At 37.7% G+C, this 25501-nt stretch overlaps 1 protein-coding gene across 1 annotated transcript; it reads right to left on the bottom strand.

The window, feature by feature from the left end:
• Window positions 1–634: 634 nt before the first annotated feature.
• On the bottom strand, window positions 635–23169 carry LOC140246857 (CD209 antigen-like protein C). Its single transcript, XM_072326183.1, has 3 exons — window positions 23134–23169; window positions 9458–9658; window positions 635–1044 (listed from the first exon to the last, which is right to left on the bottom strand). Exons 2-3 carry the CDS (start codon window positions 9507–9509, stop codon window positions 635–637), a joined length of 462 nt encoding a protein of 153 aa, XP_072182284.1. The 5' UTR covers window positions 9510–9658; window positions 23134–23169.
• Between the last annotated feature and the right edge of the window lie 2332 nt (window positions 23170–25501).

The raw sequence follows: 25501 nt of genomic DNA, 5'->3' as shown, positions 1-25501 counted from the left end.
AAACACGGGACCTCCATTTTATGTCCTATCCGAGGGACAGAGTGTTTTGCCTCTTGCTAGAGGGGACGGTCTGATTACACACAACATTGCTAAGTCCAGACTCGGGTTCAAACCCGGGGCCTTAGGATCGTGAGGCAGACGCCCTACCGACTGAGCCAACTCACCGTCCAACGAGCCTCTTGTGTGTATCACCCCTACATGTAATAACAACAGTAAATTATTATACCGACCCTGAATGTAAAACATCTTAACCTTAAATGTTATAACAATCCTACATGTAATACATTACGTACGCTAAATGTAATAATCAAGTCAACCCTAAATGTAATAGATTTTTACAGTAAATGTAACATCCACGCTTAATGCAATATATCCTAACCCTAAATGTAATATATTACCTACGCTAAATGTGAAACATTTTAACCCTAATTATTATATATATGATATATATATATATATATATATATATATATATATATATATATATATATATACATATATTTATATATGCCAAAAAGAAGAACAGCTAAGGGACGCCATAAGAGGGTGGGGGTGCTAAGAACATAGCAGATACAGAAACAGAGATATTTTCCGCCATGTCCAAATGATTCAAATGCTATGTGACATCGTCAAGTCAAAGCCCGAATTCGCAGATGTAGGTAGTTTTCATGCTGCATGGATCATCCCTCAGCACACGTCCATTGAAGCTCATACAGTCTTGATTGCCAGCAAAGTCTGGATTGGGCTGATCTGACTTCCACATACTACTTGAGACGGGTAGGGTGCCGCCGACTCGCTCCCATGTGTACACCCCTTCGGTCGATCTGTCATTCAGGCCAATCCAGATCCATGGGATGGTTGTTATTCCGTAGTGCGAGATGAGAACGTCCTCTCGAATGCTGGACAGCTCACTTGGCGTTTCTATGGCGACCAAATATCCTCCCAGTTTATCGCATGCATCCCGGGCCTCCTCCCAGGGCTGCTGGTCCTGACGGTAGAGATAGCAGGAGTCTGGGGACGATGCATTGCCAGGGCAGACGATATCTGGATAACAAGCAGGGCAAGGCAAAACACACAACAGAAAACGCAAGCAATAGAGATGGAAAAACAACAACAAGAAAATTAATTATGTTTTGTGTAACCATTTATTTCAGCGTGTACCAGTTCTCTTCCATGTGAGTTGCTTTTTAAGAATCAACTTTTGCTTGTTATTGGTAAACGATACCTTGGTGGAAAGTTGTAAAAAAAATAACTAATTTTTCAAAGGTGCTAAATTAACTTTTAATGGTATTAGAGGATAATACCCTGCATCACAACCCCCTTCCCCCCTCCCCCCCCCCAAAAAAAAAAGTCACCAGACATGGATGTAGTTAGAGGAGATTAAGAAAGAGCAGATCTTATAGCTTTAAAATGATGTATATTAAACTCCACTGAATCTAAATACTGAGAGAAGCACACACTCTGGAAAGTGTGTACAGAGAATAGAGGTTTGTTTGTTTGTTTGTTTGTTTGTTTGTTTTTATTCCTGCATTCAATCAAATACAATTTGACTACGAACTTCAAAAAGTACAAAAATAAAGAATAACAAGTGCAGTGAAATAAATCGATAACAGTACATAAATAGATACACATAGGTGATTGCATTGAGCAATGTAGATACACAGAAACATAAAATAAGATATACAGTATTTTTCAGTAAACAACAGAGATCATTGAATGCAGGAGACCACCATCGTAAGCGATTAAGCTTGAAATGGATGGAGGCCTCATAAAATGACTATCCAACGACACAACTCTCTTGGAGGAAGGTGATCAAGTGAGAGCAGTGCTGTGGCAGGTGAGAGTGCAAGATGCAGTTGAAGGAAGAAAATAGAGATTGACAATAAGATGACAATCGTTTACCATAAATATGTGTTAGCTTGATTGGTTTGGAGAATATAATTGTATCAAATATTGTTTTAGTGAAGCTTTCAAGGCATAAATACTTGAACAGGACTTTATATTATCCGGGAGATTATTCCAAATGTCCGGACCCGAATGTCTTATAGATTTATGTGTCACTAATAATTTGGGATTCAAAAAAAAAAACACGGAAATTTCTACATTATGCGAGTAGGGTACGAATGGACAGAAGTATTAAACCTAAACATGTTATTAAACGATGATGGAAGTTGATAATGTATATATTTATATACATGTATATAATATAGGTGCTGAAGTACAGGGTCTATTCACGCGGTTAATCATTACAAAGCCGTGCCAACTGTGCAATGACTTGAATAAAAAAAAAAGTAAAACACCGGAGCAACAACAATAAAGGGACTATCAGATTGAGCTGAAATTGAGTATGCTTTATAAACACATTTTGCAGATGATTAATACCAACATTAATAGCAGTAGCGTTACCCTTTCCAAAGTTATTAGAATTGGCAGAGAAGAGTACGGACAGAATTTTTAAGAAATGAAAAGGGGGATCTATAAGACACTCCAAATGACACTATTCTACCAAAAAAGTTTCCGAAAAAAAAAACTGCCCAAAACACAATTTTCTGTTTATTCTATGATCACAAACTTTATATTAATGAAAAGGAAAACTTGTTCTTTCAGAAAAATATTAAGATATCAAGATTGGCTAGGTTGACCCAGTGCATCTATTTTCAGTTTTCACACAAACTTTGTTATACACGGTCACATGATTATGTTGCATTTTTTTTTTAATTTAAAGACGTTCATTGTTGATTGCTTTCAAACAATAATATTTGCCACTAAAAGTTCTCAAGTATAGGATTGAAAGTATTCCTCGAAAAAAAAAAAGTTCTCGCGATCTCTGATTAAAAAGATATTAATAAAAAACAAACAAATAAAAAATCAAATCGGTGATTTTTCAACATTGACATGCCCTTCGGGGCATAGTACTGTTGATAAATTACCTCCGTGCAAGTGTTTTTAACCATCTCCCCTTTGAAACAATCGATATTTGCGTAGTATTATCTGTAAGTGTGTGTATGTAGGTGTGCGTAGGTGTGTGTGCATTTGTTTGAATGCAAAACAGTAACACTCGAACTTTTTTTTTGTACCATCAAAGGATCATGATAACTTTACAGAACATTTGAATCTTGGTATTTTTACTGCCCCAACTTACAAAACAATACGTATTTTTGACAGTAATATCAGATTTATTAGGATATATGAATGATACGAACACCTTAATGCTTACATGAGGATGAAATGCACCGCTTCACTTATGTGCACGTACCAATTTCACATTGCTTTCCGACAAATAGTTCAGGGCATATGCAAGTGAATTCCTCTAGAGTTTCAAAACAGGTTCCTCTATTCAAACAGGGATTTGGAAGGCAATCTGTTTGTGTAAGGAATACTATCATAAAGATAATTCGATTCTTTTTTTTTTTTTTTTTTAGACATTTTACGTCGGACAAAATCACCAACTATGAGTTGGCGTGTTTCAAAGATATCATATGTGACCCGCTACAACAAAGGGATCAGAAAGTCGGGGGAGAACAATTTTTAAACAATGACATGACATTATTCCCTTACTCTTATACTTTATTTTCATACACAGCACAACTAATAAAAGTACTCGGTTGCGGAGATAACGGTGATTTCATTAGCGCATTTTCAAGTAGTTGAGGAAATCAGAGTTTCGAGAAAGACGCCTTCAAAGTGTACCTTCCGACGCTATCATGATCAAGCTGTGGCGAGACAGTTTTCAACCCTTGACAATAGAAGGCATGCTCCTAGCGACCTCCACGATGTTCACTCAAGCTTAGCACCAGCGGTGTACGCAAGACCAATCAGTAATCAGGATGCCACGCACTAACCAATAAGATTACTCCCTCGTTGCTAGGGGCGGAGTCTAGATCCGGCGCTAAATCCAAATCTTCGGACACGTTTCTGTCACGTTGAAAGTTAGAAAATCATGGCCCAGAAAAACGCTGATTTCTTGCCTTTCCTTTGGCTTCGATATTTCATCAGATGATAGACAAAGCATTAGACTACAAAATTATGCCAAAAACAGAAATCCGATTGTTTTGACCAATTTTGATGATGTGACTTGAAACTCAATTTTCTCGGCTCAGCTGTCAGCAAATTTAGGATCCTTTCCTTGCAGCGGGTCACATTATGTGACCCTCATCACAAAACCAACAAAAAGTCTCCAGGCATGGATTTTTAGTTAAGAGCATAGTCTGAAAGAGCAGACTTTAAGCTTTAAGACGATGTATAACTCAATTGACTTAACTTAAGCTGTTAACTTAAAAAATATACCTTTATAAAAAATGTGACCAATATATCATTTAAAAGGGATAATTTTGTATTTTATGACAGAGATCATACTTCAAAATCTTCAAAAATGGACTTATCGGTTTTTGCAAACAAACCCTTCATATATATATATATATATATATATATATATTGTGTACTTAATGCATTTGTAAATGCGGCTAGACAATACGAATGTGAAACTAATACCCCTTTCAGGTAATCGCGGTTCAATTATCCGCATCCAAATAATGCTGATGAAGTAGTCAAAATCGCGTTCATGTATCCCATGAAGTGCGCACTACTTTTATGAGCACCCGTTCATATAATAGGGACTTTTCGATTTGCACGTTGAGCCAGGCGTCACCCTGTTATGACGTAGTTTTTACGTACTGCGCATGCGCGAGTGTCGACCCTCGGCTCATCGCACAAATTTCGAACGCGTTAACCCCGGTTATCACCGTCCACCCAAATCGGTTGCGCCGCGCTCAACCCACCTTGCTATGACATCACACTCCTCTCGGGTATCGTATGAAAGAGCACGATGAATCTCGGGAAATCCGTGCTCAGTTCACCCGTTTTCCTTTTTCTTTCGGGAAAATATTTATATTCTAATTACATGAAAGCCTATGATCTTGATACGTCACAGCAGCAGCGCTGACATACAAACTACAGCCTCTGGTACCTACTTTATTTGCCCGTTTTCACTGTTTCGCACTTTGCAACTGCCTACCGTAGTCCCACACATGCATTTACACGTAATGCTGTACGCAAACAGATCTTGGTGCTTTTGGCCTAGCTAGTGCAGCAGTGCATTTGCCTGGTAGTCTTACCATGCATCATGTTTTAAAATCCACATAATTCCTCCCAGGATACGCATCTAGTCAAAGACAAAATAAATGTTACAAGTACAGAAACGAGTCACAAATTCCGCATATATGCACGCAAGGCACAGGTTGCCTCCTGCACACGCCACGAGACGTGACGCCGGCGCCCGAAATCGAAATGTGTTTTAGCAGCGGGTCAACGTACAGACGTGACGCCTTGACGTACGGTTGCGCTCGGCGGCACGTCCTTCTCGTTCACCCAATCGAAAACTCCCTAATGGTGCGAAGGACGGAGTTATTTGTCATGGTTACGGCGCACGCCTCTATAATGACGTAATGTTTCCGGTGAATATCCTCAAGCGCGCGCTCGCGAGGGGCTTGGGGAAAATTTTTCTAATCGACACATGCACGTGCGTGTACAACTGCAAAACTGCGTATACTATAACTCACGTGTATGCACACCTCTCGCGCGCTCAAGCTCAGCAATCAGCGGTTGTGCGGGAAATCGAGTGACCTTTGACCGAACTGTGGAATGTTAGTGCGGATAAGTCGTAAAACGCGTTCATGTATTCTCGAGCTACTCCTCATGCTGCAATTATGCGCATAATAGCAGCATCAAAATAATGCGCACTTTTCTACTCCTCTCCCGTTCATGTAATCGAAATTTTACGACTTAGTGCTCCTATTATCCGCATCCACGATTACCTGAAAGGGGTATAAGTATCCATTCACAGGGAAAGAGAACTCAAGAGAGACAACCAGTGAGTGAGAGAGACGGGGAAGGGGGAGGGTGCTTTACTGGAGGGGACAATTTACATTTTTTTTTTTTTTTTTGGAGTTACGAAATCTTCGGGTTATGATGGTCTATGTGTACATTTGTGACCCTGCACCTCAAAACAAAAAAAAAAACAAAAAAAGTCTCCAGGCATGGATTTTTAGTTAAGAGCATAGTCTGAAAGAGCAGACTTTAAGCTTGAAGACGATGTATAACTCAATTGAGGGTATTATCGCCAATACGTAGGTGCCGTGCGCAGAGCAGCGTTTTAGATGCAGTATGGGATAGCTCATTGGACAAACTTGCCCCGGTTTTGGCTGCACATGCACTTACAACACGCTCTGTCTTTATAAAGAGGTATTTTTTGTTGAAGATTTCTTCACTTTCCATCATGTGTCCAGCACATTGAAGCCTTGCAGTAGTGAACCATGACTCTAGTGACCGCAAATCAGTAAAGTTTAGACACTTTCAACTCTTTTAAGCTGAATTATAGCCAAGAAAAAAAAAGGGGGGCTAACAACGGGAAAGCAGACAAAGAACTTCATTGAATCGTATGGGAACTGCGACTCGCGTGTGACAACAGGAAGCGAACAAGGGACCGAGGGATCCCACAGTGCACCTGAGACAGAGCTCTTTAGCGTGCGCAGGGGTTTTTTCACGTCATTGGCGATAGCGAGAATTCAAATGGACTTTCCTAACCTACCTAAATATTTGAAAGAGAGCACAAATTCACGGCAAGTGTGAACTGAGAAAAGAGGCTCTGAAGCACAAGGGCTATTCAAGCGCTAAATCTTTACCAAGCCGTGCTAGCACAGGATGTGAACCACCAGAGTAACAATAAAAGGATTATCAGATTAAGCTGAAATTGAGCATGCTCTATAAACACTTTCTGTCCATGTGTAATGCCTTCGTTTAAAGCAGTAGCGTCATCCTTTCTTAAGTTATTAGTGTTGAAAGTGAAGAGTGTGTACAGGGATTTTTAAAAAAAAAATGAAAAGGGGACTCTAAAGACACACCTAATCACACTATTCTAAAGTAAAGTGTTCGAGATAAACTGCTAAAAAGAACATTTTGCGGTTCTCTTTATGATTCCAAACTTTAGAATAATGTAGAAGAATACTTGCACTTTCAGAAAATATCAAATAGACAAGATCGGCTAGGTTGACCCATTTCATCTATTTTCAGTCCTCGCGTAATAGTCCATGGGCCAAGACCCGAAAAATGGGTTATTGGTACCACCTGACGTGGCAAAACCTTTTTGGTGTCATTTTGTTTGTCGGACATAGATTATGCTTATCAAGCTATACCTGTGAACATACAGAAGACAGTACTCTTCTTTGTATAGCGGTTAGTCTCGATTCAGTATTATAGGGATATAACAACGAGACCAAATTGGTTAAAAATTCATTTATTATTTAGAAATGCTATCAAATGTCGTTTGACAATTTGAAAATGTCATGAATTTGAAAATGTCGTTTTGTCAGCCACAACACAGCATTATGTAACAACGCCGGTGATTTTTTTTTTTTTAACTTATACGTTTCAATGGATACTTTTAGCAAGCTTTCGCTATTATACATGTCCAAAACTGAAAAAAACAACAACACACAATCAAACAGGAAATTCAATTCATTGTTAATGAACTCTAATGCTATGGTTTTAGGGAGATTAATCAAATGTGCCATTTCCATACCCGTGTGGAACTATAATAACTCACATTTTATGATAATATACAGGCAATATGTATTTATATTATGTTTACTTAAACTCGATCAATATTTCCGTTTCACGCACACACACACACACAGAAACACACATATGTGATATAAATATATTATGTGACCCGCCACAACAGAAAAAAAATCCGAAAATCGCTAACGACTGAGCCGAGAAAATCGAGTTTCAGATCATCAAATTCGGTCAACAACATCGATTTTTGGGGGGCATTTTTTTGTTCTTGTTTTTTTTTTTTCAGTATAATATGTGACCCTGCATCACAACGCCAACAGAAAGTCGCCGACATGGATTTATATTTCAGAGCAGATATGTAAAGAGCAGATTCTCAGCTTTAAAATGATGTATAACTCAATTCAAATGGAGGCCTCTAACCTCTCTATTGAATACTTAAAAAGAAAGCACACACTCTGAAAAATTGTGAACTGAGAAAAGAGGTACAGAATCTATTCAAGCAGTTAATCTTTACTAAGCAGCCGTGCTAGCTGTGCAGTGGAAGGGACAAAACACAGGATGTATACCACTGGAGCAACAACAATGAAGGGATTATCAGATTATTAAAAGCTGAAATTAAACATGTTCTATACACACATTCTGTCCATGATTAATGACAGCTTTCCAAGCAATAACTAGAGTTATCCTTTCAAACGTTATTACACCTGAAAGTGAAGAGTGTTTAAAGGACTTCAAGAAAAGAAAAAGGGATTCTACGACAAACCTTCTATTCTCCCCCTAAAAAAAAAAAAAAAAAAAAAAAAAAAAAGTTCGAAGAAAAACTCCTGAAAAAATTTTTCCCATTCATGTTATGATCCCAAGCTAGAGAATAATGTAGAAGGAGAGCTCTTTCAGAAAATATATTTATAAAAAAAAAAAAAATCAAGATTGATTTGTTTGACCCAATTCAACTTTTCTGAGTCCTCACGTAAAATCAAGGGGTGCGACTTTTTCTTCGTTACGTGATACACTGCAACATAATGTTTCGTAAAAAAAAACAAACAAGCAAACAAACCAATGAACGAGCGCATCAGAGTTTCCATGTATTTGTTTTTAATTCGATATTTCTCTTTTCTCACTAGTTTATCAGCATGCGAAAAAAATAAGGACTCCCTCAGATGACAGTTAGGGTTAGTTTCGAAATATAAGATTACACTCAGATTACTGAAAAGAATTTGTAGGGCATTTTCAGTTGTCAAATAGCCTGTATTAAAAAATAGAAATAATAATAATAATAATAATAATAATAATAATAATAATAATAATAATAATAATAATAATAATCGAGATCAATCGCGCCCTTAAAGGCACCGTTTATAATTGGGAGCAGTCATAAATGAAAGGGTGATGTATCAAATTTGATGAATATTGTGTGTAGGTCAGTTGAATCATAAAACATCTTACGGTATAAAAATTTCTCATTAATTTTATCACTAAACCATTACTGTAGACGATTTAGTTAAGAAACAATCTATCTATCACTAACTTTATAAACTAGTTTGAAGCACTAAAACTGGGTTTTTGTGCCATCTGCAATTGGTAAATAATGCCTTTAATGATCATAAAAAAGGTCAAGCACATGTTAAGCAGACTCTCTGTTTTTTGCGTTATAAAGCAATGTGTCGATTCTTTCATACCATTTGAACATTTACCAGTCACCTTTGACAAACCAAACGGGGTTGTTAGTATTCCTCCTATTCGCTTTCCAAAGAATTTGCCCTTCGGGGCAGTTCATTGCACATGAAGAGTTAACGTGCGAACGTGGCACACAAAGCGAGGAACCGTTCAATGACAACACAATCCACAACCAATACGATTATGTTTGAGTAGACCAGTAACATCTTACCAGGATTGGCACAGTAAAGGTTGGTCTTTCCTCTCGCTGCTTCGGGAACCATGACGTCATACTGAGGATGGTCACGTGGAACGTATGTGGGTGTTGACCGGACGAAACCCCGCAATTTTTCCGAAAAAATCTCGGGACAAACATTTTCAAAGGCTAATGCTGTGTTCCGACACGTGTCTTCTGTGGTTGCTGCGTAGCAATCTACATCAGGAAGAGTTTTAGTGACATACTAAGGGCTAAACATCTGTGAGTCATCGGGCTTAACACATTTTACTGCAGACTGTATTTGAGAATTTGAGAAATAGTCTTTTTTCCGCTCCTATATGACTTTCTGCAGTTCTTTCTTTCCTTACAAAGAGGGTCGGTCATTGTCTAACGTGACGAAAAATGTCCTAATTGTGAAAGTTTATCATAAAGTCATAAAGCAATATCAATGGTACCCATCAATGTCTAAGTACTGAGAGTGTTTGTTATATATAGAAGGTAAACCTATAAAATCAGCAAAATATTTCTTAAATATGAACACATGTATTGATTTTGAAGAAAAAAAAAAGCTTATAGTCAACGAAATACAAATTCCGAAAGCCGTATAGTTGCCTAGAATATATACAGACACAGTACTATGAAAAATAGTGGATATATTACATGTACATTATGATACTGATGTTGAAGATGAATGATATACATATACACACACACAAAGGTATACATATGAAGAGTTTATTCGCAAAAACCGATAAGTCCATATTTGCCAAATGGAGATATTTGCGATTAAAGGTCAAGAAAAATAGAGAGATTAATGAGACATTTTTTGCTTCTTTTGACCATAACTTCAAAAATGTACCTTTATATGTAGTGATCAATATGTCATTTAAAAGGTATTATTTTGTTCTTTATGACAAAGACTGTTCTTCAAAATCTTCAAGAATGGACTCATCGGTTTTTGCGAACAAACTCTTCATAAATGTGTGTGTGTGCGAGCTTGTGTTCATTTGTACATTTGTTAATTTATTTATCTTTCTATTATAGAATAAAAGCTGCTAGGGCAGAGAGGTACGGGGGGGGGGGGGGGGGGCAGAAAAGCTTGAAAATTGCCGTGACTGTTAGAAGTCAGTGTCCCATTTTTGCCTTCTTCATCTCGATGTATGGCATCCAGCAAATGTAGCGAACCGTAAGTGAGAGTCGTGACAATATGACAAATTAAGCAAAAACCAGTAGGTTCTACAATAACCACCATTCGAATGCTGACACAAATTACGGTTTACAAGTCTTTGACATAGGCGATGTTTCGTTTTTTGTTTTTTTTTTCAGACTTGGTATAGTCTTTAATCTAGCCGGGGGATGCAACTATTGTCATTGGTGTCATGCTAAAGGTCTGATGCGGCGAGGCTACTGTCTGCGCTAAGAGGGTATTAAAAACTGCCACCGATACGTAATCGATAATAGGAAGTTTTCGCTACACGAAGGGAAGACCGAGAATACGCGGAAGCGATCAGCTGTGACAGTCCCCGTACACCGACTCCCGTCCCCATACCAAAGCATTCGATTTTTTGCTTTCCTGTTAGGAGGTACGCGTGGGGACAAGATCGCTGATTGGCTGGCTGGCTGGCTGGCTGGCTCACTCCTGCCGCTAGTTTGGCCGAGTACCGTACTCGTTTTCCCCAGGACGGGACGTTTCTCGGATTTGATCATGAGCAGAAGCACAATTTTGCACACGGCACGCTCAACTACCGCTGCGTCGTGTAGCGAAAATTCCCTATTCAGAAAACAACGGCAGTAAAGCAACACAAGTGGATTAGGCGGTAGATGCTTTGCGCGTAGCCACTGTTCGCGTTCTCGCCGCATTAGACGTACGCGAAGACCATTGTCTCCCCTCACCAGCAAACACAATAGGTGCATCTCCCTCCCCAGAGTGCATGCTAGTCTAGGTATCCTTTTCTCTCTCTCTCTCTCTCCCTCTCTCTCTCTCTTACATCAGCAACTTCTACGAACTTTTTTTTTTCGTTCATTTTGCAACATATCCATTTTGACCCTGTTCGCTGTTGGGACCACTGTTTGGACCATTTTTATTCATCATATTTATAGGTGACCTAAAAAATAATATTGAATTATGTAATCTGAAGTTATATACATGATACTGTTCTAATACTGTTCTTTATTTTTCTGATTTATCTGTACACAACATTGGAATTGCTTTGAACAATGATTTATTCAAAGCAATCTCACTATCTTACTGGATGAATGCAAATAAAGTGTAGATTGTGATAAAACTGTTTGTATGTTTATAGGAAGCCGATGTATGCTTTCTAAAGTAAGTGATTTGAATATTACTTTACTTAACACTAGGATTCAGCAAGTCAACTATGTTAAATACTTGAATATTATTTGTGAGGAACAGATAAAATGAGACGTCCATATTGACAATATGGTGAAAAAAATGGAAAAATGATATGGGAAAATGATAAGCTATCTTGGTAGAATGACAGGTGTCTTAAATGAATCTATAGTAAAGTTAATTTGTAACGTTGTTATTTACCACGTTTTGATTATGGTGATGTTGTTCATTTATGTAAATTGCATATTGATAGATTATAGAAACTACAAAATAGGGCTGGCCGGTTAGTACTCCAGATAAAACGGGAATTTCATTTTTCTAACCTGGAGATTCACAATGCTGAAATGGGACACTTTGGGAGAAAGAAGAAACAAACACCTGATGACATGTTTGTTTAAAACACTCCATGGTATGACCACAGAATATTTGTCTGAATCTTTCGATTATCTCTTTACCCTTATTCTTTGCGTTTCGGAAACGAACTAAGTTTACCCAAACCCTATACGGAATTTCTCAAAAGATCATTTACATAATCGAGCGTATGTATAATAACCTACCGCCGGCTGCTCAATCGGCCTTAAATTTGAATATTTTTTCTAAGGATATGTACAAACTCATGATTCCCAGTTGCAATGTATTGTTTGTTGTGACAGGATAGATTGTTGTTCTGCTCTGTTATGTAATGTTTGATTAAGTGATGTTTTGTATGTCTGTTAAACCTAAGCTCTGTAGTTTCTTTTTTTTTTATTATTATCTTTTCAATTTCATCTCTATGTATCATTCTATTTCTTTGCATATTGTAAATGCTTGTTTAATTATTATGTAACTGGACCCCATGGAAGACCAGTGGTGCCGTGGCGGCACCGCTGAGTAAGGGCTTTCCAGCCGTTTTGAATTGTATTTTTTATATGTTTTTAACGGAAATAAATACCTTCCTACAAACCCTTCCGCTTACTATTAAAACGTAGCCCGCGAAAGCAGGATTCAAAATTTCAAAAGAAATATAATATGATCAGAGTCTAATCTATTTGCTGTTTGTGCTGGACGTATGCAATAAAATACAAAGAGAGTGATAGGGAGAGAAAGAAAGAGAAAAGGGTTAAGAAAATACATAAATGTTTACATGTGTGTTTTTTTTTCTTTGCCTTTTTAGCTTTATTTATTCGAGGCGGAGAATGTATGTCGTTATGACTTAGTACAATAATTGTATACTGGAGATAGATTTACAAGTCTGTTCCTTTTGAGTGTCCTCACCTTTTATTATCATTAACGTGTTTATCAATAATTATCGTTATCATTATTGTTGTAAACAATGCTATTATTATTGTCATTACTATTATTATTATTATTATTATTATTATTATTATCATTATTATTGTCATTATTACTATCATTGTTCTCATCATCATTTACAACAGGAAGAATACTCACCTCTCTGAAAGGCGATGATATATAAAACCAACTGGACATGAGATCTCTTGAAAAGTTGCATCTTGGTTATCGAAGACTCTGAAACTCTTTGTTAAAAGGGAGAAAATGTGTTCATTATGTCATTTTCTGTGTCATTTTTTTTGTGGTTTTTATGCCTTTATTTAAACAAAAATAAAAAAAAAAAAAGAAGATCGCCCTTATTCTTGGCGCTTTTGTGTGTGTATGTGTGTGTCTGGGTTGGTTTGTTTTTTTTTCTCTTTTTCTTTTTTTTTTTCTCAGCAGGTTAATGCACACAAGCATTTTTAAAGGGACAAAAATAAATCAAACATGATTTTTCAGCAATGGCTACAAATCGAATGAATTGTATATAAACAAAATTGCACTTACCTTGAAAGTTTGGTATAGCCAACATGTAATAAAACAATTAAAGTAGAATTACAGATCTAGCGGTATAGGGAAAGCATAGCATATAACCTAAAGCGTATTTTGACCAGTGGAATAACAAAAGGTAAAAAAGCGATACTGAGAGGGGCAAGCAATCCTTCAATACATGCGAACAAAATGAAAATAATGCAATTAAAACGTACCGTTCCACCCCCCCCCCCTTCTTGGCTTACAAAGACCATTTCCGTGACTGCAAATATCAACCGTCAAAACGTCATTAAAAAGAGATAAAAATGAGGAAGCGTGGGCAAATGTACAATGCCTACCGTTTCGTAGATCCTCTTCTGTAGCGCTATGCAAGAGAGTACCTAACTCTACAAAGGTCATCAGGCAAATGCACTGATTCTCAACGTAAAGCTGCATTACAGTCAGTCCGCAGCACGTATGTTAATGAGCCGATCCGGCAAGATTTATTCAGCACTCTCGTTGACGATCTTTGCGTTCGAAAGGTGTCTTGTCGTGCGAGATTTTGCGAGACTTTGATAGGGCTATGGTTTTCACAGTGTAGCGACTTGTACATACATTCGCCATGGCTACAAGTCACGGTAAATTGTTCTCCAGACTTTCATCTTTATTTTGATACTAAATTTGCGTATAACATCGGATCTTATCATGACTATATAATCAGTTGAATTTGCGTAAATTTTACCTGCTTTTCACGAAAGATTTTGTCGTCTAAAGTTCTTTTTTGGTTCCTGACCGGATGAAGAAACTGTTGTTTCTGATTTTGGTTTTTTCGTAGAGAGGAAACTTAGATGCTCATAATATATTGGAGTCAAGGAGACGCAAGCATGATTTATACTAGTTTTTCCGTTTTGAAATGTCTGTAAAATTCACTCCTAAGCCGGAAGTATACTCCAAACAAAGTGTACAGTGGCGCGAAAGAGCTCTCTCATTGTACTATCCGTGAACCCGGAATTATTCGTGCATCTTTTGTGCCAAAAATTTTCATTCCTCTGCTAACTCGTCAGTTGACATGCCTTCATATACCTTATGCCTCTTTTTATGGCTAATCGACTTAATGTAGCATTTGATTCCCTTGATGATGATGAACTCTTTGATCTGTTTAGACGTTCCCCTTCGAAATTGAGTCGGAATAAGTCACAATCGTCTGCTTTTTTTGACGATCTTATTGCCAATAATGTCAACTCATCTTCAAAAGATATATACAATGAATTTGATTTTGAATATGACTCCCCTCAAATTCCTTCTAAATATGTAACTGTTGACCAATTTAAAGATTATACAAAAAGTTTTTCACAAACTATATTTTTCATGTTACATTTAAATATAAGGAGTATCAATAAACATGTTGATGAGTAACAGATATTATTAGATAATCAAAATAAACAACAAATTTCAGTAATAGGTTTAACTGAAACATGGTTATCATTTGACGTTAAAGTGAAAACTAAGTTCTGGTAAGGGCCTGAGAACCCGTCTGACACCATTTCATATTTGCTTGCAATATATCGAAAGAGTCTACAAAGAAACTTACCTGGCTGACGCGGTTTGCCGGAATGATGAGTCGTTTTGGAGTATTTTGAGAAAAATAATAAAAGTCGGTAGACCGACTTTTATTCCAGAAGGCTCCAGACTAACTCGGTCTCAGGGAAAACTCGACCCTATTTCAGACAATTTACACACAGTTCGTGATCGCCATGTTCATCAGTACTCTATACTACGGGTACCAAACGAGGCCTTGATGAGCAGACAGGAAAGTGCGTGCTAATAATCCTGTGCAAAACAAATGGACAGCGCGCGGTCCTCAAGCCTAAATACGCACATCACCTCAGTTGCTGAGACGCGCGGTCTTTGAAGTTTTGGTTGTTGTTTATCAAGCGTCTTTGATTGCTTTTAGAGGTGCTTGAGAGGCGCACACTAATTTTGCATGCGCGCCAAAGAGATTTTTGATGCGCGCGTTGTAACAACTCGGACCATTACTGCGAGTAGCCAGAACGCTACAATGTAGTTTATACAGGCCGCTCCCATATGCATAGTACAACGCTGTACAATCCAGAGGGACAACCAATACAACTCATCCCGCCATCAAGCACAGCGAGACCGAGTTATCCCTGAGTCCGAGTCTAGCCTGTCCCCGTTCGGGTAAGTTCTGAGACTGAACGTTTTTTGTTAATATTTCCCATTTTCGTCGTTACCCATCGAATATCTTGCTATTACAGCGTTATTCCGCACATTTCCTAGGCACACGTTCACATTTTGGAGCAAAATTTGACAACTTTTGCAGGCTTACCAGAACTTTCTTTGGGCTTTAATTTGCCGTATGCATTAAATGGTTATGATTTTATTGTTAATAATAGAGTAAACGGGACGGGTGGTGGAGTCGCTTTTTATTTATCAAAAAAATTTGAATTTATTGTTTGTGATGAATTAAATGTAATAAATGAAATTGTAGAGACTTTGTTTGTGGAAATTTGTATTCCGCAAAGTAAGAATATTATAATTGGTATTGTTTATAGACCCCCAAGTTCTAGTTCCAAAGATTTTTTGAATTGTATGACAAATTTATTAAAAAGTCCTCTATTTATTAATAAAAGCACTTTCATAATGGGTGATTTTAATATTGATTTGATTAAGAATGATGATAACACATCTCAAGAATTTCTAGAAATGTTTTTGTCAGCCTCTTTCTTGCCATTAATTTCGAAGCCAACTCGTGTTACAAATCACTCCGCAACCCTCCTTGATAATATTTTTTTCTAATTCTGTGCAGATTTTAAATTCTGCTATAATTTTATCTGATATAACTGATCATTTCCCTATTATAACATGTTTTGATCTTAAACATTTGGTTAATAGGTTTCAGTTTTCTTCATTTAGACGTAGAGCTTCACCGGAAAATTTGGCTAGTCTTGGTGCTTGCTTAGATAGGGCTGACTGGTCCAGTGTTTATGATAATGATGATGTAAATGCACGATTTGAAAATTTTTCAGGGATTATGAATAAATATTTAGATGAATATATTCCTAAATTAAAAGATAAGTCAGTTAATTATAAAACGTCTCCTAAACTTCCATGGATTTCAAAATCTGTTCTTCGTGCAATAAATAGGAAAAATAGGTTATACTATAAATTCAAAATGAAAAAAAAAACAACTGAGAAGTCAAAAAATAAATACACTTCGTATAAAAACATTTTAACGAAGATTATACGGTTGGAAAAGAGGAAATATTATATGATTCAGTTAGAAAAATATAAACATGATATAAAGAATACATGGAAGGTATTGAAGCAGGCTATGAATATATCAAAAAAGAAATTAAATATTACAAAGTTAAAACATGATAATAAAATTGTTGAAGATCCTAATAATATAGTTAATATTTTTAACTCTTTTTTTCAATGATTGGGGAAAATCTGGCAGAAAAAGTACCACAGTCAAATACGCATTTTTCTACATTCTTAAGTCAACCTAATTCTAGTTCTATTTTTTTTTTTGTTCCAACAACCAAATATGAAATAATAGATATTGTTACTGCAATGAATTATAAGCGAAGTGCTGGTTATGATGATATAAGTAATTTTATTTCAAAGGGAATTATATCATCAATTGCTGACCCACTTTCACATATTTTCAATAAATCTATACTAAGTGGTGTTTTTCCTGAATTTATGAAAATAGCTAAGGTTTTTCCTTTATTTAAAAAAGGAGATGAATTTGATGTACGTAATTATAGACCCATTTCATTGCTTTCATCCTAATCTAAAATTTTGGGAAAATTGGTGTTTGTAACAACAATTAATTTTCTTAATTTTCATAATGTTTTTACAAATTCTCAATTTGGGTTTCGTCAGAAACACAGTACCATTCATGCCCTTTTGAAGTTTATTGACCACGCCGCGCATACTATTGATAATCATTCTCATCTTATTGGTATCTTCCTGGACTTCTCCAAGGCCTTCGATACGATAAATCATGAAATTTTATTATATAAATTGTCTCATTATGGAATACGGGGTTCAGGGTGGTTCAGGAGTTACCTACAAAATCGAAAACAATATGTATCTCTGTACGGGAATGACTCAAATCTAGAATTTATTAAATGTGGCGTCCCATAGGGTAGCTTATTAGGACCTTTACTTTTTATCATTTATATTAATGACTTTTGTAGATCATCTGATATACTCTCATTTATACTTTTTGCTGATGATTCCATCGTTTTCTTTTCTCACCGAAATCCAGATACTCTCGTACGCATTGTTAATTCCGAATTGAAAAAAGTTACTCAGTGGATAAGAGCTAATAAATTATCACTTAATCTCCAGAAAACTAAGTATATGCTTTTTAGCAATTCCGTAGAAGCTTTGCGCACAAATATCATTTTTGATGACACTCTGCTAGAACGTGTATCTCATATAAAATTCCTTGGTATCACAGTGGACGATAAACTTTCATGGAGACCGCACATTATTAACATTAGTACCATAATTTCTCGTAATATTGGTATCATAAATAGACTCAAGTCTCATATTCCAATGTCTTCTTTGTTGACCTTGTATTTTTCTCTAATTTTACCGTATCTTAATTACGGACTCCTAGCATGGGGTAGTGCCCATCAAACTTTGCTAGATAAATTACTGTTACTGCAAAAAAGGCACTTCGCATTATTTGTGGCGTCCCACCACGTTCCGATTCAGAGCCACTGTTTAATAAATATAAGATTTTGAAAATTAAAGATTTGTATTTTTTACAGCTTGGTCAGTTTATGTTTAATTACAATGCAAATGCACTTCCCAGTATTTTCAATTCAATGTTTCCACGGAACCAGTTTTTTTCATAATTATCCCACTAGGCAATCTAATGAGTTTCATTTGCCCCTCCTGAGAACTTTATTAGCCCAGAATACATTTATATACACCGGTCCTAGATTTTGGAATTCATTAAGCTGTGAAATAAAAAATTCCCCTTCTTTGCATTCTTTTAAGCGCAAGTTGAAATCATTTCTCTTAAATCCTCTCTGATATATTCTTTATTAGTTAGATCTCATCAACCTCAGGGTTCATCAGCCATCCACCAATCTTTCGATCACTGGCTTCATTATTGCGTAATAGATTACGTGTTTTATTATGTAATAGCCATCAAATCCTTGCACAGCTGCGTCCAGTACCAGCCCTCTGAAGCACATTTTCAATCACCCCCTGTTCCATTTCCCTAGTTCAGCGTGTAGGCATTCTCTCTTTTTTCTTTTCCTTTCTCTTTCTCCATTCTTTCCGTCTTTTTTGTCAAGTCGTGTCATGTCTTTTGTATTTCTCCTGTCTTGTTCTGTTCTGTCGTAGTGTGATAAGTATTTGTAAATAAGTAATTCATAAGTTTGTTCATTTTTTTAGTGGTTCACAACATACAAGCTTGCTTTTTAGTGGACCTCTCAGTTCTTTTTTTTTTTCTCAACTGAAGCATAACTTTGTACTTTTTTTTCCAGTATGTGTTCTTTCGTTATCTGTATCATTTATCTTTTGCAAAGTCGAATGTTTATGTTTATGATGTAATTCCAAATTTATTATGCGTTATGTTTTGTTGGAAAAAGAAGAATGAAAAAATAAATGAATTGAATTGAATTGAATTGACAGTGCTTGCATTCAGCGCTTGAACTACACGCGTGCCAAGAAACCGCAAGTGGCATGAAACCGTTATGTAGCAGCGTAATGACGTAATGCAAGCGCTGAATGCAAGCGCTGTCCAATGAGAGAGCTTACTCTTGAGATTGCACGGTTTCAAGCTGATCAGCACTGACATCGATGTATATTTTACTGGTTCCTGACCGGATTAAGCAACTAATTGTCAAGATATTTACATGGATACAAAGATTAGGAGATGGACTACCAAATAAAGCATTTTCATTGAGACGAAGGTGAATTTGATATTTTTGACGTCTTGAACGTGTACTACACGAATTACTTTTTTCATCATTTTTCAAGCTCAAATTACGCTATGATATTTGTCATTTACAATAATTTGAGTAATATGTGATGATAGTTTACATATTTTCCTTGAATTTGATACCAAATTTGTGAACATAAGGTGTATTTTTGTTGCCGAAAGCCCAAGGACAAAATCCCTTTACGCAGCTCATTACGTATGCAAGCCTAGAGCGGGCTTGCATACGAGTTGAACAAATACGAGCGAATTATCGGGTGCTGCGGACTGACTGATTACCAAATCAGGAGTCTCGTACGCAAGCTGCAGCGACAACTGGCGTCTGGAATATTACTCTGCATTTAAGAGACTTTTACTAACCCATTCCCTACGGAACCTGGTGACCTGTGTATTTAGTCTATGAGGATTTCAGAATTGAGTATGGAATGGGTTAAGGAAAACGCGTTCATGCGGTACATACAGAGCCTTTAATTTTGCGCATTACATTACATTGCCAATTTGATAGGTATGAACTAGGGATGGATCCAGAAATTCCGTGAAGATGGGGGGGGGGGGGCATACATGTACGTCCCTCCCATTTTTTTTCCGTTTTATTCCTTTTGTTTTAAACAAATAAATAAATGAAGATGTCTCTGTTATTACTCACACTATAGATGAAAACGTATCGCAGTTAGTAAGAAGAAAAAAAAATCCTAAGTTTTTTTTTTTTTTTCCCCGTATCTTCCAGTCCGTGACGAAAAAACAATCGTAATGGTGGTATGCCGAAACTGTCAACTTTTCACCTTGTACTGGCCTTATTACGACACGGATGGTAAGTGTATGCTGGAGGCAACGGCCTTAGTACGCGTGGGCATTAATATTTTATTGTTTTAAAGCATACCGCCCTTACTGCCATTTATGATGTTGAGTTTAATCTGATATAAATTAATGTGGATGTCCATTGTTATATCAAGTCATTTCTGGCTTTTCTTCATGAACGTCATATTTAATTGGTAAGCTCGTCTACTAAGTGGATTATTCACAATATCTATTCGTCCATACCCCAAACAAATTGCTCTCTGACAAATGAAACTACAGGTTAAACCTAATGATGCATGCCTGCGCTTGATTTGTCAGCGCGGTAGCTGCTATTCAGAGTTATGGGAGTCAAGAGCAGTTGTGGATCTGGGCGGGGAGGGGGGGGGGGGGGGGGGGCAAAGGGGCGCACTTTTTGCGTTATTTGTTTTGTTTTGTTTCTTATTGCCTTGTTTTCTTTTTGTTTTGTTTTGTTTTTTGTTTGTTTGTTTTTTTGTTTTTTGTTTTTTGTTTTCTTTTTTTTTTTTTGCTTTTCAAATTTTTAACCTCAAATGGCAGGAGAAAAGTCATAAATAATAAATCAGGATCGAGGTACAACAGGAAATAGGAGAATAAAAACTGCCCTCTTCCCCCGACACGGAATTCCTGGATCCGTCCTCTGCAAGAGTCATCTAGAAAACAAATAATTCAGCGGGCAACAGTGTCGTCCCCATGCCAATTAGGTCAGGCAGAACTCTCAGTGAGAGTAATATTCCCATTGCAGAAAGATGCCATAGCCATTATGATGTACGTGCAGTCCTTATACGCGTTAGCTATACCTTACTGGTTCACAGGTTCAAAAATATTGTCGGAATAATAACCCTCTGCCTAATCCTCACGCTATAGCCTGAAAACTGGCGGTGCGATTAAAAAGGTATGTTTGAAATACGCGCGCGCGCACACACACACACACACACATACATACACAGACAGACACATTAATGGCCTGCACGCCATGGAATGCATTTCGTTTCGATACTGAGAGGGGCAAGCAATCCTTCAATACATGCGAACAAAATGAAAATAATGCAATTAAAACGTACCGTTCCACCCCCCCCCCCCTTTTTTTGGCTTACAAAGACCATTTCCGTAACTCTGCCCACCCCCCCCCCCCCCCACGGAAGAAAGCAGTAACTGCATAGCTGCTGAGCTGAGATAAATGCGATTTTGTGTTTTTTGCAGATTCTTTAAAAACACAGAAACATTCAAAAATAATTTTGTGGTATGATTATACACCATACCTAGTTGTCTAACAATACCTAGGAAAAAAATATGTTTCCGTTATTTTTTAAATGTTATTTAGGAAAATGCAGTTACTGGGTTTCCCCACGGAAAAAAGCTGTAACTGCAGACGGCAAGGAGTCTGCTGTTTTCCCCATGGAGAATTGTTACCACCACCAGGTTATAAAGTTCTTCTACTTTCTGGTTAGTCTAGATCTATAAGATCTAGGACCTAACGCTAGACGTAGACTAGGTCTTGTCGATTGAATGGCATTCTGTGTAAAAATAAGGTACATGTAGGCCTAGGCCTACCCTAATTGAACTTTGAAGTGCCCGGCCTGGCCCCTGACACATGACCCTGGACTAGACAATAAAATATCAAGTCTCTTCGTCTTAGATCCTAGTCGAACTCTGACGTTACACTTAAACTAGACTACAGATCTATGCCCAATGTTAGTGCCAGACCTAGCCCGACCAGACACTGTTACGCTATGCGAAAACAGCGTCTGACGAGCACGGCATGCAGCCTCGAAGTGAGGAACCTCAACACAGCTACAAAACTTAGGAACATACAAGTATACTTTTCTCCTTTAACAGAATACTTTACTCACGTTAAATGCATGTTTCTATTATAGAAGAATAGTTCGCCACACTGGGTCCATGGAGACCACTTGCGATAAGTCCGTGGAACAAATAAATGACACTTTCTAGCGCAATTCCTGACCGTCGGGCTTCGTCGTTGCAGAATTCAAAATGGCGCCTTGACTTATGCGCATGCGTGACCGGATGTGCTCCAGATTCAGAGCGAGCGCGTGTGCGTTGAAAGTGTCGAACAAACCTTGGCGTCTGCTACACAATAACCGTGGTATGGAGCTCAATGTTCCTCGCACGTTTGCCCGACCAGACGCCAGCCGCCGCCAAGCCCAGTACAGTTTATAGCGCAGCTGTATACTAGTAACCTTGCGTACGCTACTTGAGTGTAGCAGCACGGTCGACAGCGCGACCTTTTGAAAGGGCATTCACATCACGTGACCACCCGATATCTAAACTTGGCCTGGCGTGAAAGATTGTGTACCGTGTGGACATGCTGGATATGATGATCAATTTCGGTAAGTTTCATTGCGTACATTTGAATACTAATATCATCAGATGTAGAGTAAATATTGAAGAGTATACTCGATGAGTTTGAGGTGACAAAAATGATCGTAAGTATCAAAAGTCAAAGCTATCGTGATACGATTACGTCGCTCTCCTAGTGGTTGGTGGTCGTGCGAGTACAGCCCTGTCGCGACGTACCATGTACACAGCGACTGGGCTGTGTATAGTTATGCCAGACCTAGATCTATTACGTTAGATTAGGCCTAGGCCTACTGACATTTTGTCTAACAATAAACAGTTAACAAGAGATCTGGTAGGCCTGTACGCGGTAGACCTATAGGGCCTACATCTAACGTTAGACTAACGTTAGTGTATTAATACTGGTGCTCATCTCCCTTCAATATATTTTCAGCTCACCTAACGTTAGATTTTCTGGTTCTGGCCAAAGCCATGGCTACCATGACTTTTCCTCTGCAATTCATGATAGATTTACAGGCATGCCTGGACCGCAGAAACTGTGTGACAGCATGGTTAGCACTGGCATGATCACTCAGACTGTACCAGACCTGCAATACTGTGCAAGACGTTAACGTTAGTGATGACTGTGATGTGACGCAGTGTTTAGCTAGTTACTGTACTCAGCAGAATTTACGCGCATGCAGCTAGCTGCACGCGTATTCTGCATTCTGAGCGCGCTGAGTCTGCCAGGTTTGCTAGTCTCCAGAAAGAAGCTTTTTCTACAACTTGTCATATGATTCCCTGCGGGCAGAGTCAAGTTACTGGTGAAACAATCTTTTTATATCTACTCCCCTAAATTGTGGAAGAAACTGCTGTTTACATTGTTAAAAAAAATAGTAGAAAAAAATAAATGGTATTAGGGAAAAAATATACAGGAAGGACTATACAGAGTCTGAATGATTAGACTAAATTGTTAGTTACTGCTTTCTTCCGTGGGCTTTGTTAGTTACTGCTTTCTTCCGTGGGGAAACTTGCAAAGTTGAATCAACTGGATGCAGTTACTGCTTTTTGCAAAAGTGAAAAATTGCATTTTTGGTCATTTTCATTTTTTTTTTTTTTTGCAAAACTGACCTATTAACATTGGAGAGCATTGGGTAAACTATTCATTTTTGCAAAAAAGTAAACATTCATAAAAATGTCAGTTACTGCGTTTTTCCGTGGGGGGGGGGCAGATTACTGCAAATATCAACCGTCAAAACGTCATTAAAAAGAGATAAAAATGAGGAAGCGTGGGCAAATGTACAATGCCTACCGTTTCGTAGATCCTCTTCTGTAGCGCTTTGCAAGAGAGTACCTAACTCTACAAAGGTCATCAGGCAAATGCACTGATTCTCAACGTAAAGCTGCATTACCAAATCAGGTGTCTCGTACGCAAGTTGCAGCGTCAACTGGCGTCTAAAATATTACTCTGCATTTAAGAGACTTTTTCTAACCCATTCCCTACGGAACCTGGTGACCTGTGTATTTAGTCTATGAGGATTTCAGAATTGAGTATGGAATGGGTTAAGGAAAGCGCGTTCATGCGGTTCATACAGAGCTTTTAATTTTGCGCATTACATTATATTGCAAATTTGATAGGTATGAACTAGGGGTGGATCCAGAAATTCCGTGAAGGGGGGGGGGGGGCATACATGTACGCCCCTTCCCATTTTTTTTCCGTTTATTCCTTTTGTTTTAAACAAATAAATAAATGGAGATGTCTCTGTTATTACTCACACTATAGATGAAAACGTATCGCAATTTTTAAGAAGAAAAAAAAATCCTAATTTTTTTTTTTTTTTTTTTCGGTATCTTCCAGTCCGCGACGAAAACACAATCATAATGGTGGTATGCCGAAACTGTCAACTTTTCACCTTGTACTGGCCTTATTACGACACGGCTGGTAAGTGTATGCTGGAGGCAACGGCCTTAGTACGCGTGGGCATTAATTTTTTATTGTTTTAAAGCATACCGCCGTTACTGCCATGATTTATGATGTTGAGTTTAATCTGATATAAATTAATGTGGATGTCCATTGCTATATCAAGTCATTTCTGGCTTTTCTTCATTAACGTCATATTTAATTGGCAGGTTAAACCTAATGATGCATGCCTGCGCTTGATTTGTCAGCGCGGTAGCTGCTATTCAGAGTTATGGGAGTCAAGAGAAGTTTTGGATCTGGGCGGGGAGGGGGGGGGGCAAGGGGCGCACTTTTTGCGTTATTTGTTTTGTTTTGTTTCTTATTGCCTTGTTTTCTTTTTGTTTTGTTTTGTTTTTTGTTTGTTTGTTTGTTTGTTTTTTTTTTGTTTTCTTTTTTTTTTTTTGCTTTTCAAATTTTTAACCTCAAATGGCAGGAGAAAAGTCATAAATAATAAATCAGGATCGAGGTACAACAGGAAATAGGAGAATAAAAACTGCCCTCTTCCCCCGACACGGAATTCCTGGATCCGTCCTCTGCAAGAGTCATCTAGAAAACAAATAATTCAGCGGGCAACAGTGTCGTCCCCATGCCAATTAGGTCAGGCAGAACTCTCAGTGAGAGTAATATTCCCATTGCAGAAAGATGCCATAGCCATTATGATGTACGTGCAGTCCTTATACGCGTTAGCTATACCTTACTGGTTCACAGGTTCAAAAATATTGTCGGAATAATAACCCTCTGCCTAATCCTCACGCTATAGCCTGAAAACTGGCTGTGCGATTAAAAAGGTATAATGTTTGAAATACGCGCGCGCGCACACACACACACACACACACACACACATACATACACAGACAGACACATTAA

The sequence above is a fragment of the Diadema setosum genome, chromosome 3 (assembly GCF_964275005.1).
Source record: "Diadema setosum chromosome 3, eeDiaSeto1, whole genome shotgun sequence".
NCBI lineage: Eukaryota > Metazoa > Echinodermata > Echinoidea > Diadematoida > Diadematidae > Diadema > Diadema setosum.
The sequence above is the reverse complement of the archived record's forward strand: the minus strand, read 5'-3'. Positions and strand labels throughout refer to the sequence as shown.